General features: G+C 36.1%; 2 protein-coding genes across 4 annotated transcripts in view; both read left to right on the forward strand.

The window, feature by feature from the left end:
- BEX3 (brain expressed X-linked 3) overlaps window positions 1-16,745 on the forward strand; it is a 128,526-nt gene that overhangs the window by 82,507 nt on the left and 29,274 nt on the right. The window lies entirely within an intron of this gene.
- On the forward strand, window positions 1,485-2,914 carry TCEAL7 (transcription elongation factor A like 7). 2 transcript variants are annotated; one of them, XM_023525951.1, is made up of 3 exons: window positions 1,485-1,564; window positions 2,174-2,244; window positions 2,598-2,914. In XM_023525951.1, exon 3 carries the CDS (start codon window positions 2,612-2,614, stop codon window positions 2,912-2,914), a length of 303 nt encoding a protein of 100 aa, XP_023381719.1. In that variant the 5' UTR covers window positions 1,485-1,564; window positions 2,174-2,244; window positions 2,598-2,611. The 2 variants fall into 2 exon arrangements, with proteins under 2 accessions (XP_023381719.1, XP_011383374.1); XM_011385072.2 differs by having other exon boundaries at window positions 2,601-2,914.

The raw sequence follows: 16,745 nt of genomic DNA on the forward strand, positions 1-16,745 counted from the left end.
TGTCGTAGTGGTCCAGGAGTTTAGGGCTGCTTGCATTAGGGGAGTGGCAGTGGAGCCAGAGTGATAATTGGAATAATTTCCGAGTTCCTTAGGAGGTAATCTTTGAGACCTGTCATTTAATGGAGCATTTGGCATTTGTCAGTCATGTACTAAATGCTTTATATAAATTATACCATTTAATCCTGACAACTCTACAAAGTGCCTAGAACCATTAGCCACATTTTATAGATGAGGCACAGGGAAGTTTAATATCCAACTTTTAGATCCAAGGTTAAAAACAAGCAAGTAAACGCAATTAATGTAAACACGTTTTAAGAACACATCCCTCATTCTGTTGCAAGGATTTCAAGCTAAAAAGTCAACAACAACAAATCCACTTAGATTAATACCAAAATCCTTAGCAACAAAAGTTTAGTATGTTAAGTGACTAAAAGTGGCCAGTTTCTGTTAGTGCTTCTCATTCCTCCATTGTGGTAGAATAGGATCTAAGGAAACATAAATGGGATGAAGATTAAAAACTATTTGATTCCGAATAAGAGTGTTGAGGAAAGGTAATCTCTTATGGACACAGTATTGAAGGAAATAAAAGAGCATGGTACAAACAGAGAGAGATTGGCATGATACCTAGATTGAACTAGTAAAATTTTATGACTGATTTTTGACATCTGAAAATCAAAGGGCAAGGTGCTGTGGAATTATGACCTTAATAGCTCACGCAATGAAAGGGTTTCATATGCCCAGGAGTGCCTCAAAAGAGTAGCCTGTTCATGCCCTGTACATTTTAAACTTCCAAAAATGTGTTTGCCTCTATATTTATTTTATGACTCAGCAGTAGAAACAGGTGGCTGGCCCTTTTTATCTTCTTATTTTGAATCTTTTTTTTTTCCCCCAAATGGAGATGTCAATATTTCTGATTATTAAAAGAATATAATAAGTTTATGGAAAAATGGAAAAGGATAGGAAATTATCAAAATAAAAGTAAAAACAAAATCTCATGTATTACCTTTCCTAATTTACCCTACCCCCTCCAGTTTGGTTTCAGGAATATATATTTGGTTTCAGTTTGGTTGCAAGGAAAATAGTGGTTAATAGTGACTGAAGTGGAAGGTGGATGGGGGAAAGACTGCTTCTTTTCTGTTCTTGCGGCTTAGAAGAGGATGAGTAATCCTCTCTGCCAACACAGCCATTAAAGAAGTAACAGTGGTTCTTATGACTATGGGAATATGCAGCCCTTCTCTGGTAGTCTGAGAAAGGCAAATTTTGCCCACAGAGAGAAAGGGTCACTTTTGATCTCTGGAATTAGAAATGACAAAAATGAGTGACAGGGCCTGGTGTGGTATGGGGTGGGAGGTTGGTAAGCCTTTCCACTTCTGCAGCACAGCTGCTGGGAGGGGAAAGTGGGGACCAGACTTGGAGGATGACATAATCCTCACGTGACCAAGAGCTGACGTGAAGTCCTTATATTCCCCTACTTCTTTCTCCTCTGGGTACCAGCTACTTACTGCCCTGCAGGCAATCGTGCTTGTGGCCAAGAGGAAGACACAAATTCTTTAAACCCCAGCAGGTTGGTGTGAGGGAACCACTAGGACCCTGGGGTGGTAAAGGCTGAATTTAACGGCTTTCCCCAAACCCATGCAGACATCTGGGAGATAATTTAGAAAAAAAGGGTGGGGGCGGGAGAGAGGATCTGGAGTAGGTGGAAGTCTGGTGAAAGACGCCCAGAGATTCAATGATAGTTTAGAAATAATCAGCTTCTGTCAGATTGGCATGCTTTCCCTTTATCCTTATCCTTCTCGCTCCAATTTCATTGGAGGAAATGAGGTGTGTAGAGAGCGGCTGTAATCCTGGGGTGCAGACAGAGAAATTTAGAGATAAATCGAAAATAATTCATCTCATTCGATGTCTGCCTGACAGGAATGCAGCCGGTAGGGAGGGAGGAAATTGTGGGCTTTGCAAACACTAGGCCTGAGGGTGAGGAGTTGAGGGTGGGGGGTGGGGACTGAGATCTAGGAGGATGTGATACGGACTGGAGAGTAACCAGGAGGTCGGAAATATGACACGATGTACCCGTATGAGGTTCCCGGATTCGAGATAATACTGTGAGTCTTATGTCTGGGGCTAGTAGGTCCCCAGAGAACTCTCTCCTCCCCTCTCCCTTCCTTTCTGCTTGCAGGACCGAGGATCTGTATTCACACACATCTCGAGGCAAGAAAAAGAGGAGGAAACTATCCCAAATTGTCACAGGTCAGTGTGAGGGGAGTACTTAGACCGGGGGCTCTGAGGGTGGGAGCTGGGAAGGGCAAGAGCTGGGTAAAATTTGCAGCCTCACAGCTCACTCCCGGTCTGCTCCCCTTATCCCGCCCATCGGAGAGGCCATTAGCCTTGTCTGCTGGAGAAATAGTGGGTTGCTAAAGGGAGGAGAAAGGAAGCGGGGGTGGGAGGGTTAGAAGGGGCAGCATCTAGAAATTCTGAGAGCTGGGCCTGTGTGGCAGAGGTGGGAGATTAGGGAGATTGCGTTTACTTGCTTCAAAGAAACTGACAATCCTCAATCAAAAGAAACAAGCAATCTTACTCTACATTTTCTCCCTGGACTAAAGCAGGAAACAACATCATGCAAAAACCCTGCAAAGAAAATGAAGGAAAACCCAAGTGCAGCTTGCCAAAGAGAGAGGAAGAACGTCCCTATGGAGAATTTGAACGCCAACAAACAGAGGGGAATTTTAGGCAAAGGCTGCTTCAGTCTCTCGAGGAATTTAAAGAGGACATAGATTATAGGCATTTTAATAATGAAGAAATGACAAGAGATGGAGATGAGATGGAAAGGTGTTTGGAAGAGATAAGGGGTCTGAGAAAGAAGTTTAGGGCTCTGCATTCTAACCATAGGCATTCCCGGGACCGTCCTTATCCCATTTAATGCATTTCTCCCCTGAATTCAACTATTTTCTGTTTTTAATATTGCACCACTGGATTCTTTTTGTCTCCATTTTCTTGCTAAATATTTGCTACCATTTAACTTCAATGTTTCGATGTTCCTTTGATTTACACATGACTCTTGTTACCAACATCTCATCTTCTGACCCAATCTCATTTATATAATAAGATGTTTCATTCATTTGCATGGGAAAATGCTCACTGTATACTGTAAAGTGAAAATAACACATTGTAAAACATTATAGATACATATATAAAATGTACATTTATATATGATGTAATGCAAAAAGTCTGAATTATTATACACCAAAAGGTTAACAGTGAGTCTCCCTGCGATCTGTACTTTATTTTATTTTTTGCCTGTCTGCATCTTCTCATTTTGCAAAAAGAATATATATGTGTGTGTATTACTTGTTCACACAAAAAAACAAACAAACCTAAAATAAACAGACACAATAAAAGAACTTGTCAATCACCTTTGAAGGGCAGTGAAACACTTAATAAACTCTTAGAACTATAAAAAAGAAATGTAAACTTTAAATCACCTCTGGATCTCTAAGCCAGAGAAATAAAACTGGCAATGATTACAGATACACTTGTTTAAGACTTGATCTTTTCATGGGGAAACATTTGCCTCACAAGGCTGATGTGGGGAAGAAAGGAGGTGACTCTAAGCTGTGCTTGGCTGGCCATTATTCCTACCTATGCACAGAGAACCTTAATCCACAACAGAACATCAGTTATTTGAGGGCGGGCCTGGCATGACTCAACCTGTGCTCAGAAACAAGTCCAATAGGCAGGGAGGTGGAGGCTTCCATGCTAGTCCTCTGCTGGTGAGCTCCACCCTATCTCCTTCCTTGGGTCCCGCCATGCCCGTTGGGCACCACTGCCTCTTCTGGGTCCTGTGCTCTCTGCTAGCCCCACTGCTGCTGGGGCACTGGAGTCCTCAATGTCAAAACCCCAGTGAATTCCCTGGATTTCCCATGAAACCCACTGTTTTCTAAAGCCTCTTTCTTCCCTATAGTGACACTTAACACAGATGGGGACTGTTCCAGGATTGCTTAGGCCACAATGTCTTGCAGAGTTTTAGCAAAATAGCCCCTTCTGATTTCAGTCCTAGGACCTGTCCTGTCCACAGGAGTCAGACATGATGAGTTCGTTTGGGGTATTGGAATGGGATAGAAGTTTGAGTGAAAGGTACCATGCTGTAGTCAGAGTTGCTGCTCCAAATCTAAGGACTAAGGTTTTGGCTTCCTTCTCTTGTGACATGAATTCTCCCTGAAGGCTCATGGCGAGCCTGCCTTACTGGGGTAGAAGACTCTCGAGGTCTTGTGTAAATTGCACAAAGTGATTCAGGATATAGATCCAAAAAAACAATATGTAATCCTTAACATTCGTAAGGATTTTTTAAATCATATATAAAAATTCTTTGTAAGGCTAATATATATGTAACACTATATATAAATATATATAGAAATAGATATATACTTTTTAGTGCATATATACACATACATATATTTTTAGTGTATATATGCCATATATGTGTGTGTGTGTGTGTGTGTGTGTGTGTATTTTAGTCTTACCAAGTATATGTATATATACACTTAAGTATTTTTTCCTAACTGGACCTTTTGCATTTTGTATATCAAAGTAAAGACTATGTCATACATTTCATTATACTTCTGTTGATTAGTGCTATGACTTATACGTAGTGAGTGCTTAATATTTACTTAATTAAAATTCTAGTGTTCTTGTCCAGTTTTACTTCTGATTGCATAAAATTGGAATGAATTTATTTCTCTAAAAACTATGACAACATTTTCAAAAGAACACAATAGGAAAGGGATTATTCCCCAAATTCAGTCTATAAAATTATTGTAACTTTCTATAACAGATATCTTTCAAACCGTAATCACTTCACATTATAATCATCTGGTGTGTTTATTAAAAATGCAAAATTTTGACACATAAATCCCCATACACACACACCCTCTTACAAACACATTGAGTCAGAATATCTGTGTCTTTGGCCTTGGAATCTCTGTTTTGGGGTTCTCATGAAATCATGATCTCCATTATTGCTTCATAAACCTAACCATAGACCCTGTTTCAACTGAGCAGTACAAGAGTCTCCTTATAATCAAAGAGTCTAATGGTTTATAATTCATAACTAAGAGCCTGAAAGTCAAATGGTGGTTAACATAGCCTGGATGTTCAGGGTATCCTCCAAGTAAATCTATATAAAGAATAACTGTTATTCAGCCTTAATATGAGGTGAAAAATAAATAAAATAAAAACGAGTTATTATTCATCTATCAAATAGGCAAGTGTTTACTCACAATACTCAATTTTATTGAGGATGTAGGCATTCTTCTACTCAAAGAGAGTGTAAATTGCTACATCCATTTTTTTTTTTGCTTCTATTCACAATAAATACCAAAAGATACATATTTTACGTACTTCATGACCCAACAATTCTACTGCTTGGAATTTATTTGTCCTAAGGAAATAATCATAGTGGTGAGCAAATGTGTAGCAATGAGCATTTTTATTTAAGGGTTTAACATTCGTAAGGATTTTTTAAATCTCAGAATCAAGCACATGGATTATCCAATCCGAAGAAAATGAACATAGAGTCCTACTCACCACATACACAAAATACATCCCAGGTGGATTAAAGATGGAAATGTGAAAAATGAAAATAAAATATTGCAATGAAAATTGAGGAAAATGTATAATCTTTTATGTGATTATCTTCTTAAGCATGAATGAAAATCCAGAAGTTATAAAGGAAAACGTATAAAAGGTCCAAAGACAAGGAATAGCCTGGGAGAAAACATTTGCAATACCATGACAGATACCCTGGTAGCTTTTAAAAATGAAAAACAAAAAGATAAACAAACCAGTAAAAATATGTATATACCACATGATCCAGAACTTCCACTGTTTTGTATTACTATAGAAATGTATGTATACGTGTGCACCGGAAAGCATAGCTGAATGTCTATTGTGGTATTGTTTGTAAGAGCCAAAATATTGAAGATAACCTAAGTAATCAAAAGGGAAAAGTTAAATAAGCTCTGGTCTATCTACACCAAGAAAATTCCACAATATTTAAAAAGAATGAGATTCTTATGTTGAAGCATCTCTAGGAATATTGTCAAGACATTATATATCTTTATGTTGCTATTGTCACAAATAATATTGTCATAAATAATGAATTACCTAGTTCATCTTAATATACTGCTTTAATCATACCTCCATTTCAATCTCCTCCTCATAATTAAACAAACACTTGTCAGTTTGACGGACTTCCATCTAGAAATTTATACATTTCTGTTTTGCATTTTAGCTAAATATTATAATATTATCTTATGACTTTCAGGTACCCTTCTTTATGAATTATAAATCATCAGGCTCTCTGATTATAAGGAAACTCCTGCACAGCTCACCTGAAACAGGGTCTATGGTGATTGTGCATATTAACATAGCTTTATAATTATTGTTTTACGCATTTGTCTTTTAAGTCATATGAGAAAAAAGAGGAGTTATAAACCAAATATGCAAAACTACTTGCTTTTGTATTTACTGTTACCATTGTTGTTTATTTCTTTATACAATTTTGAGTTGCTTATCTGTGTCTTTATTTCAGCTTGGAAGTCTTATAAGACTTTCCAGAGGTCAGTAAATACAAATGCAAATGAATCTACTTCCTATAGTTTGAAAGTACCTTAAATTATCAAACCATTCTCCTGTTAATTAACTTTCAAATTATTTCTATGTTTTACCCACTAAAAGCAATGCTGCCTGCAATGAACATGCTTATATACATATTACATTTACTGGTGCTTTTATATCTATGGAATAAATTCTGGAAAATAAGATTGCTTGATCAAAAAGTATGTATTTTCTTACATTTCCCAGCCTACCTTGAACATATGTTGGGGCCATAAAATGTAATATAAGACAGTTCTAAAGCTTATAAACAATGCAGATAATCTCTCCTTTCAGTACTTGGAAACCACGTGTGCCATATGGAACATTTGACTGTTTGATGAATGCAGGCTCAAATAATCAATGGAGCAGAGCCATGCAAGAGGACCAATAACTCTCATTGAACTATGATATGAAGGAGTAATATATTATTTTAAAGCCACTGAGATAGCTTAGTTCATCTTAATATATTGCTTTAACTGCACCTCCAATTTCAATCCCCTCCCCACAATTAAACACTTATCAGTTTTATGTATAGCAATCTAGAAATTCGTGTATTTTTGTTTTGTGTTTTGACTCAATATTATAATATTACATCTACTGTCCTATCGTTTTTACTTAACAGTGTTCTTAGAGATACTTTAGTGTAAGAATCTCATTCTTTTTAACTACTGTGTAGGTTTTTGGTATGGTTAATCACAGTGTATTTGATCGTTCCCTTTTGAAGACTTAGACTACTTCCAATATTTTGACTCTTACGTACAATGCCACACTAAACATCCATCTGGGATTTCTTGAGCAATTTCTGCATATATCTCTATGGTAATACAAAACAGTGGAAGTGCTGGGTCATATGGTATGTATGTTTTTTATTGGTTTGTTTATTTAGCACAATATATACCATAAACATATCTATCACCTCCAAAGTCCTAATGAATATTAATGTGAAAATCTTGAATAAAATACCAGCAAACTAAGCCAGCATCATATTAGAGGGACTTTATATCATGATGAGTTGGAGTTTATCAACAAAATTCAAGGGTGATTCGACATATGAAAATCAATGAATGTAATATATATTACATTGATATAAAAAAAGAAAAATACATTATCATTTCAATTGATGCAGAAAAAGCATTTGACAAACTCCAACACCCTCTCATGATAAAAAAAAAAAAAACACTCAAAAAACTTGGAATATAAGAAGATTGTCTGAGCATGATAAAAGGCATTTATGAAAAACCCAATGCTAAGTAATACTCAATAGTGAAAGATTGAAAGCTTTCCGTATAAGATCAGGAACAAGACAAGGGTGCCCGCTTTCACCAGTATTGTACTGAAATTTCTAGCCAGAAAAATTAAGCAAGAAAAAGAAATTAACCAAACCTAAATTGGAAAGGAAAAAGTAAAATTATCTTTATTTGCAGATGGCATGAATAGATATATACATATACTTCCAAAGAATATGCAAGAAAGCTACTAGAGCTAATAAATGAACTTGAAAAAATTACAGGATACAAGGTCAGCTGTTCAAAATCAGTTGTATTTCTATACATTAGTAATGAGCAATCCAAAAAAATGAAATTAAGAAAAGAATTTTATGCACAAAAGCATGAAAAATTATAGAATGCTTAGAGATAAATTTAAACAAGGCAGTTCAAGACTTTTACACTAAAAAATTACAAAATGGAGGAAAGTAATCAAATAAGACCTAAACAAATGGAAAGATGCCCCATGTTCATGGATTGGAAGACTTAATACTGTTAAGTTAATAATTCCCAAAGGAATCTACAGATTCAGTGTAATTCTTATCAGAATAAGAACAGCTGATAATAAAATTCATATGGAATCACAAGAAATCCCAAATAGACAAAAAATCTTGGAAAAAAGATAGGAAGACTTACACTTCCTTATTTCAAAACTCTACAAATTTCTAGTAATCAAAGCAGTGTTGTACTCTCATAGGATGAACATACAGATAAATGGAATAGAACTGAGAGTCCAGAAATAAACTCATACATCTATGGTCAATTGATTTTGACAACGATGAGTCTATTCAATGGGAAAAAGAATAAGCTCTTTAACAAATGAGATGGAATAACTGGTTATCCACATGCGCAAAAATGAAGTTAGACTCCCTACCTCACATTATATTCAAAAATAAACTCAAAATGGATAAAGACCTAAATATAGGAGCTAAAACCATAAAACTTTTGGAAGAAAACATAGAATAAACCTTCAAGACCTTGTGTTAAGCAATGGAGTCCTAAAATAACATCAAAACTCTAAAAAAAATAAATAATAAATAAATAATAATAACACCAAAAGCATGAGCAAAAGTAAAATAAAATAAAAATAAATTAACTTCATCAAAATTTAAAAAATAACTTGTGCATTAAGGAACATTATCAAGAATATTTGTTGATGGAAGGAAATCTAACTCTGGGTAGCGAACACACAGTGCAACATATATACAACATACTGTTGAATCATACACCTGAAACTTATTGGATTTTGTCACCCCAATAATTTTTAATTAAAAAAACGAAAGTGGAAAAACAACCTACAGAATGGGAGAAGTATTTATAAATCATATATCTGATAAGAGTCTACTATCCAGAATATATGAAGTACTCCTACAACTCAACAACAAAAAGACAAATAACCCAATTATAATATTGGCAAAGAACCTTAATAGACTTTTCTCAAAAAAAAAAAAAAAGTATATATATATATATATATATATATATATATATATATATATATATATATATAATTGGCCGAAAGTAATATAAAAATATGTTCAACATCATTAGTCATTAGGGAAATGCAAATCAAAACCACAATGAGATACCACTTCAAACCCACTAGAATGCTTCTAATCCATAAAACTGAAAATAACCAGTGTTGATGAGGACATGGAGAAATTATAACCCTTGTAGATTGCTGGTGGGGATGTAAAAATGATACAGCTCCTGTAGAAAATAATTTGACAGTTCTTCAAAAAGTGAACCATAAAATTAGTATATGACCCAATAATTCCACTCTTAGGAACGAACCCCAAAGAATTTAAAATAGATATTCAAATAAATACTTGTACACAAATGTTTGTAGCAACACTATTCATGGTAGACTAAAGGTGGAAACAAAGTTGTCCATCAACTGCTGAGTTGATAAACCAAAGGTGGTATATCCATACGATGAAATATTATTTAGCCCTAAAAAGGAATGAAGTACTGATACATGCTACAACATGGATGAACCTTGAAAACATGCTCATAGTTTCTTCCAGTTGAAATATGCTGTTCAGTATTTCCAACGAATTTTTCATTTTCATTATATTCTTCAACTCCAGAGTTTTTATTTTGTTTTTTAAATTATTTTAATTTTTATTGATATTCTATGTTTGATGAAACATTGTCTTCATATCTTCCATTATTTCTTTAAGCATGGTTTTCTTTAGTTCTTTGAAGATATTTATAATAGCTGTTTGAAGGCTTTGTACGTTCAGTCTGACATCTGGTCCCTTTCACAAGCCGTTTATGTTGCCTTCTCTTTCCTGTGTATAGGTCTCATATTCCTGTTTCTTTGCATTGATAAGGACTCTTTTCTGGACCAAGGTGTAATCAGGCTCCTTTGAACCATCTTCTTGATCAGACCCTGTCCTTGAACTATCAATAACAGTTTTAGCAAAAAATCCCGTGGAGCCAACTTTTAGCAAGAATCCTGCTAATCCAGTTTAGCAAGAATCCTCCCACCCTTGAAATTCATTGATGTGCCTCTTCCCCCACCCTTATATCTAACCAAGTTCCTCTTAGTCATTTTCAATTTTATGACTCCCTCTCCCTGCCTGTGGATTATAAACCCCCTGTCGTCCCTGTTGTATTTGGAGTTTAATTCAATCTCAAGGAATAAAGTCTTCTTTTCATATTTAATTCCATCCAGTACTATTTTTCTTTGACTGGATACTTTGTAATTTTTGTGGAAATCTGTACAGTTTAGGTAATATATTTTAGCTTCTTTAGATACTAATTCACCTCCCCCACTCCTTGTTTTGGTTGTTGTTTGCTTGTTTTGTGACTTGGCTAGGCTATGTTAGTAAAGCCTATTTCTCCCACTGTGTGAACTTTTGGTGTCACTCCTCAGAGGGTGCAGACTTGAGCACATGCACAGGCATCCTGGGATTACGGGGGTTTTCACCAACACTCTTTTTGACTATCTCTTTCTCTAATCTCTGTGTTAAGCTGTCTGCTTCATTTGGTATTATACTTAGCCAGTTAGGTTGCATTGATTATAGGCCGATTGCTCTCCTGTTTTCAATGAAGCCTGGGACATAAAATGCTCAACAGTCTGATCAAATTAAATTCAGTCAGGAACAGTTTTTGAGGCCAATATCTGAAGTTTATTCTAACCGCCAGCAGACTCTCTTTTACTGACTCTCTCCCTGATTCTCTCTGGTATACTAGCTGGCCTATGGTTTAATGTGTTGGTCTTAATTAAGGGAAGCTATTTGTTTTCTACCGTACCCTTAAGCTGGAGCTTCCCGGGATTGTGTTTCAAATTAGGTCAGCTCTTTTAGGGAGTGCATAGGAGCTCTCTATTCTTATGGACTGCTTCTCTTCTTGAGAAGACTCTGAATTGCTATTCTGCGCCCCCCCCCCCCCCCCGCAGTAGCCACTGTTTTTTGTTTGTTTGTTTGTTTGTTTTTCGGTTTTCTTCTACTGGTGTGGAACCTCTGCTCCAAGAACATGCTGGGATGAGATCAATCAGGACGCCTATTATTTCTGGTCTGCCACTGTTGGGTAGAGCCTTTGGTCTATGGGTAGTGACTGAGTAGAAGAGGGAATCCATGACCTCCTGGCTACAGTCACCAAGAATTTAGCCTCTTCAACTCTAATTTGGAAGGTATGCTGGTGGCCTACCCTCAGAGTGAGATATTATAAGGCTTGATTGAGAGCCAAGGGGAAAGGAAATCTTGTCTTTTTGGCCACAACTGCCCAAAGTTTCTGTTGACAAGAGAAATATTCCGAGACATCCTAATTTAAATAACAGCAAGCTGGAGAGTGTGAGAAAGAATCAACTGAAGTAATCAGTTAACAGCTGTGGGCTGAAACGAACAAAAGACTAATAACATTCCTGAGTGTTTGTGGAAACTTTGAATCAAATTCCAGGTGGCTATCTAAAAAAAAAAAAATAGCCAACCTCCGGACACTACCACATCCTGATTATGTATAAACTTTCCAGACTATTGCCTACAATCAGTCAGGTAGTAATATTTCTTCCTTGTAGACTATGCACCTATCCTAGAATTGCCCGTTTCACCTATCCTCAACCCCCCCCCATCTATAGCCAATGTAATTTCTTACAAAATAACTTATATCTTTCTTCCCCAAAACTCATTGTATAACAGAGCCCTGTCAGCTCCAGGATGGCAGACATGTTCATCTTGTCCATCTAGCCTCGTTGCTGGTGGTTTAGACAGTATGTCCCAGGACCTGATCCTTTCTCTGACTAGCATACAGCTCAATAAACCCTTTCTTTCAGAAAAGCTTTTAGATGCATACGGTTGTTTTTTGTTTTTTGTTTTGTTTTATTGTTTGTTTGTTTGTTTTTTAACACTGTCAAGCTGAGCTGGGGTGGAAAGGAAGGAAAGAGCATATCCTGATTCAAAGACCAGAAACTCTTGTTTTTACGAAGTTTTAGTAGACTTTTCTTGAATAAATATTTCTTCATTTGCTCTCTTCCCTTAGGACAATTTCTAGAGACATTAAATGGTTGGAGGTTTTTATAGCTTTTGTCTGTTCTTTTTGTTTAGCTGTCAAGTGGGTCTTTATAGCTCCTCCAGCTGTTATGCCAAAAGTGGAAATTTGTGTCACATTTTAATTGCAATTCAATTCATTTAGTAGATATGGGACTGTTCAGATTTTCTACTTCTTCTTTTCTCCCTTTTGGTAAGTTGTGTTTTTTTAATAAATTTGTGCATTTAATCTAAATTTTTAAACTTACTGGTATGAAGTTGTTCATATTGTTGCAGGAAGTGACACCCGACGGAGGAAATTAGACGCTCAGACAACTTTGTTAGAGGAAAGAGAATTTAATGCCAGCTGAGAGCTTGGGGCATTCAACAGACCCAAAGCATGATCTCCCCTTGGTTAGATTTCTTATAGCTTATATACCCTTGCAGTGTCCATGCAAGGGGCGCGTGATTCCTTTGTCTGAGGTTTCACGTGTGCTTCATGACTCACGATGGGAGGGGGAGCTTTGGGGGTTGGGGGGCTGCAAGGGGGGAGAAATTTCCAGACCACTGGTCTTATAGGTCGTTTGTTTTGTAGAACCTGCGACCTTGGCGTTATCAGCACCATTATAGGATTCTTGAACAGAGAGACGAGACCTGCTCAGAGGATTCCTATCCAGAGGCTGAGCTCTAATTGTAACATAACAAGCAGTTTTACAGTCTTGTTATTCCTACACAGCTACAGAGATAAGAACACTAGTTGGATAGCAAACTATGAATCAACAGATGTGAGCTGGAGAGTCCTTGAGGTGGGGGAGGTAGCTATGGGAAAACATGTTAGCTGAAGAGCACTGAGCAGCATGGAGAGAGAGAGCAGTTTTAACCGGCTAAGTCGGTTACTTCTGCAGGCCCTTTCCTTTGCATTTTTTCAGATGTCTCCTCTCCTCTCTCAATATTATCCTATTATTATCTTAAAATCTTTAGAATATGTACTCTTGTTCTCTCTTTTATCCCTGGTATTCATTTTGTGTCTTCTTTTTTTTTTTTCTTGATCGCTTCTGTTAGAGGACGTTAATTTTATTAGTATTTATATAGAATCAAATTTTGTTTCTTTTGTATGTTTCATTTCTCTTTCATTAATTTCTATTCGTAATTGTTTCTTGCCTTAAGAATTGTGTAGACTGATATTGGTTCTTTCCCCAAAATTTATTGACAAGTAAACTTGTATCATTGACATTTTCCAGCCTTTCTTCTTTTCTAATATATGCATTTAAGGACATGAAATTTCTTAATAAGCACAGATAGCTGCATCCCACAGGTTTTCGTGTGTTATGTTTTCATTATTATTAAAGATAACACTAAATTTTATCATTTCTATTTTTTAATTTTATTTATTTATTTATTTATTTATTTTTATTATGGTGACATTGGTTAATGAAATCCAGTAAGTTTCAGGTATACGATTCAACAGTAAGTCATATATATATTGCATTGTGTGTTCACTGCCCTTAGTTAGATTTCTTTCTGTTACCACAATCATTTCTATTTTTATCAAAGAATTATTTTAAAATGTATTGCTTAATTTCCAAACACTTTGAGATTTTCTTGTTATCTACCTATTATTAACTCTTAGCTTTATTCCTCCATCATTAGAGAACACATTCTAAATTTTTCAGTACTTGGAAATTTGTTGATACTTGGTTACTGGGCTCCCTCCTCACCCCCTCCACCCCCACCCCCACCCCTAACCCTCCAACCCCCCGTCTCCCCCACCCCTGCCACACAGACTGACAGCAATCGGGGAAATACACCATCGATTACTCTGAACATCCCCCCTCGCTTAATCTCAATATGGAAAGTTCATTTAAACTGCTTTGAAGTAGCTAAGCAAGTAGCTTCTGGTACACATTTACTTGGACTAATGACAAAAGTTTAATGATATGTAAAGCACCTGGCAATTAGCAAAGTGCCCTACAAGTGTCCTGAAAATGTTTATCTCAACATATTGAAAATGAAGAGCGTGACTTATTCAAATTTGTTAGGACTGTGTGAGTGATTAGATGGTTTAAGTTTGTTCTCTTTTTTACAATAAATGTCTTTTACAAACAGCAGTGCATCTGTATGGCGTGTGTGACACAAAATTAAGGAGTCAGTTGTCTTTTCCACACAAATTCTGGTTGTAAAGTATCAATGTCTCCAATGAGAGTTGTAATGGAGAACCAAATTTTTAAAAAATGATTTTAAGTTTGCTAAGTACAGAAATGTTTTAGTACTTGACTAGTCATTCATCTCCGTATTCATATTCTATGTATTTTCTCATGTCAACAAACTGGTGCAAGTGACTTAAGTTATCCCACCACTTAAAGAGAAAAGCCTCCGCAATGATTCAAAACCACGGAGTCAATTTTAGCAAATGTCCCATTCACCCTTTAAAGAATTTATATTCTGCATCTGTAGGTTGTATTGCTCTATATAGGCAAATTAGGTCAAATTTTTTAGTCTTGATTAAATCTTCAACAATTCTACTGATTTTTTTTCTGATTCTGCTATCAATTATCTAGAGAGGTATATTTAAGTGTCCCATAATACTTTAAATTTCTGTTTCTTTTTTTATTTCTGGTATTTTTGTATTTTATATTTTGAAGCAACATCACCAGAAGCATACCGATTTAGAATTTCAGTATCTTCCTATTAGATCGACCATTTGTCATTATAAAATATATTTCTTTATCTCCACTACTTTTTCTTGCCTTAATGCCTACCTTGTTGGTTGTTTTCATAGTTACACCAGCTTTCCTTTGGTTATGGCATGCATGTATGTATTTTTCTGCACTTCAACTTTCAGTCTTTCTGCGTCCTTTCATTTAAGGTGTGTCTAATTAAGCAGCATATGATTTATTATTTGTATCCAGTCTGATTTGAAGTGTTTAGTCTTTTTACGATTACTTTAATCATTGATATATTTGTGCTTATGTCTCTCACCTTACTATTTGTCTTCTATTTGACTTTACTGTTCTATATTCCTAAAGAATTAAATTAGACCACAAGGTCTTAATAAAGGAAACTTGTGGGCCCCTTAAACTTAATGTTCAAAATTATGTGCACATATGTACGTGGCAGGGGTAGTTGTACCCATTTCTTCAAGGTGTATGCATGTGATGATAAAAGAGTCTATAGTTCTCATTAGTTTCAGAAGAAAGTTTATGCTATAAAAAAAAAAAATGAGGGACACGCAGCTGGTTAGAGGAAGAGTATGAATTTGGTTCCAATGTCTGGACTTTTAACAACTGAGCTATCCCGGGGCTATCATGGGTAAACTTTTGATATCCTTAATGATATTTTTCTGATAATAGTATTAATTACCAAGAAACTTCTTTCTCACTATAATTATGGAATGTTCTACTTGTTCTGTTTCCTGATTTTTATTTTCTGTTTTATGTCTTTAGAAACATGGAATTAAAGGATTACAATAACTTCCTGGTGAATCGATCCTTTTTTCTTTATTAAATGTCCCTCTTTGTCTATATAATGCCCATTGCCCTGAATTCTACTTTGTTTGATATTTAAAAAGCAACACCAGCTTTCTTATAGATACAATGTACATAATAACTTTCAACATACTCTTAGGTTTCTCTTTTCTCAGTTCTTATATTTAATGTGAATCTTATATAACTATGCTATCATTTTACTTTTACTTGGAATAGTAGGGGACGGAGTGGAGATGTAGACCCAACTAGAACTGACAGGTTCTAGCCCTTGCTTGTAGACCCTGAGCTATATTTCTTCCTTAAATATTGCAAGTCCTCTCTCTTCTCAGTCTCCATGTTCTCCTTGGCTGGTGTCATCCACTTCTGCAGTTGTCACTACAGTCTTAGTGATGAGGACACCCAGTTTCACATCTCTACCCCAGACCACTCTCTGGCCCTACAAACTCTAATCCACTTCTCTAGTGGAACTCACCTCCTTGACTTCCCAAGGATGTTGCAATCTAAACAGGTCCATTGCTCTGCCATTCATCAAGATTAACCCTGTTTCTCTGCCCCAGGCTTCCTGTTCAAGCCGCAATGCTGGCTCTGGTCACAAGATGGCCCTTTACTTTACTTTTTAGGTTTCTCCAACAGACATTCAAGTTTTGTTAAAGGAGATAAATAAATCCGTCACGATATTTTAAAACAAGTTAGGAGATATTATTGGCCACACAATACCTATTCATTTTTGAAATGCATATGGATCAAAACCACTGAAGGAATCTAATTGGCGCATTTCTGTCCCATGAAAAATTCATTCATATAACAAATGTCTGTCTCTCTCCCATTGCTAAGAGGTGTCTTAATTTTCAACTGAATAGCTTTTCTTTGTGTCCTTG

This window comes from Pteropus vampyrus, unplaced genomic scaffold (assembly GCF_000151845.1).
Source record: "Pteropus vampyrus isolate Shadow unplaced genomic scaffold, Pvam_2.0 Scaffold653, whole genome shotgun sequence".
NCBI classification, from domain to species: domain Eukaryota; kingdom Metazoa; phylum Chordata; class Mammalia; order Chiroptera; family Pteropodidae; genus Pteropus; species Pteropus vampyrus.

Coding starts and splice junctions, on each gene's coding strand:
- TCEAL7 (XM_023525951.1), top strand. CDS start 2,612: ATGCAAAAACCCTGCAAAGAAAATGAAGGAAAACCCAAGTGCAGCTTG.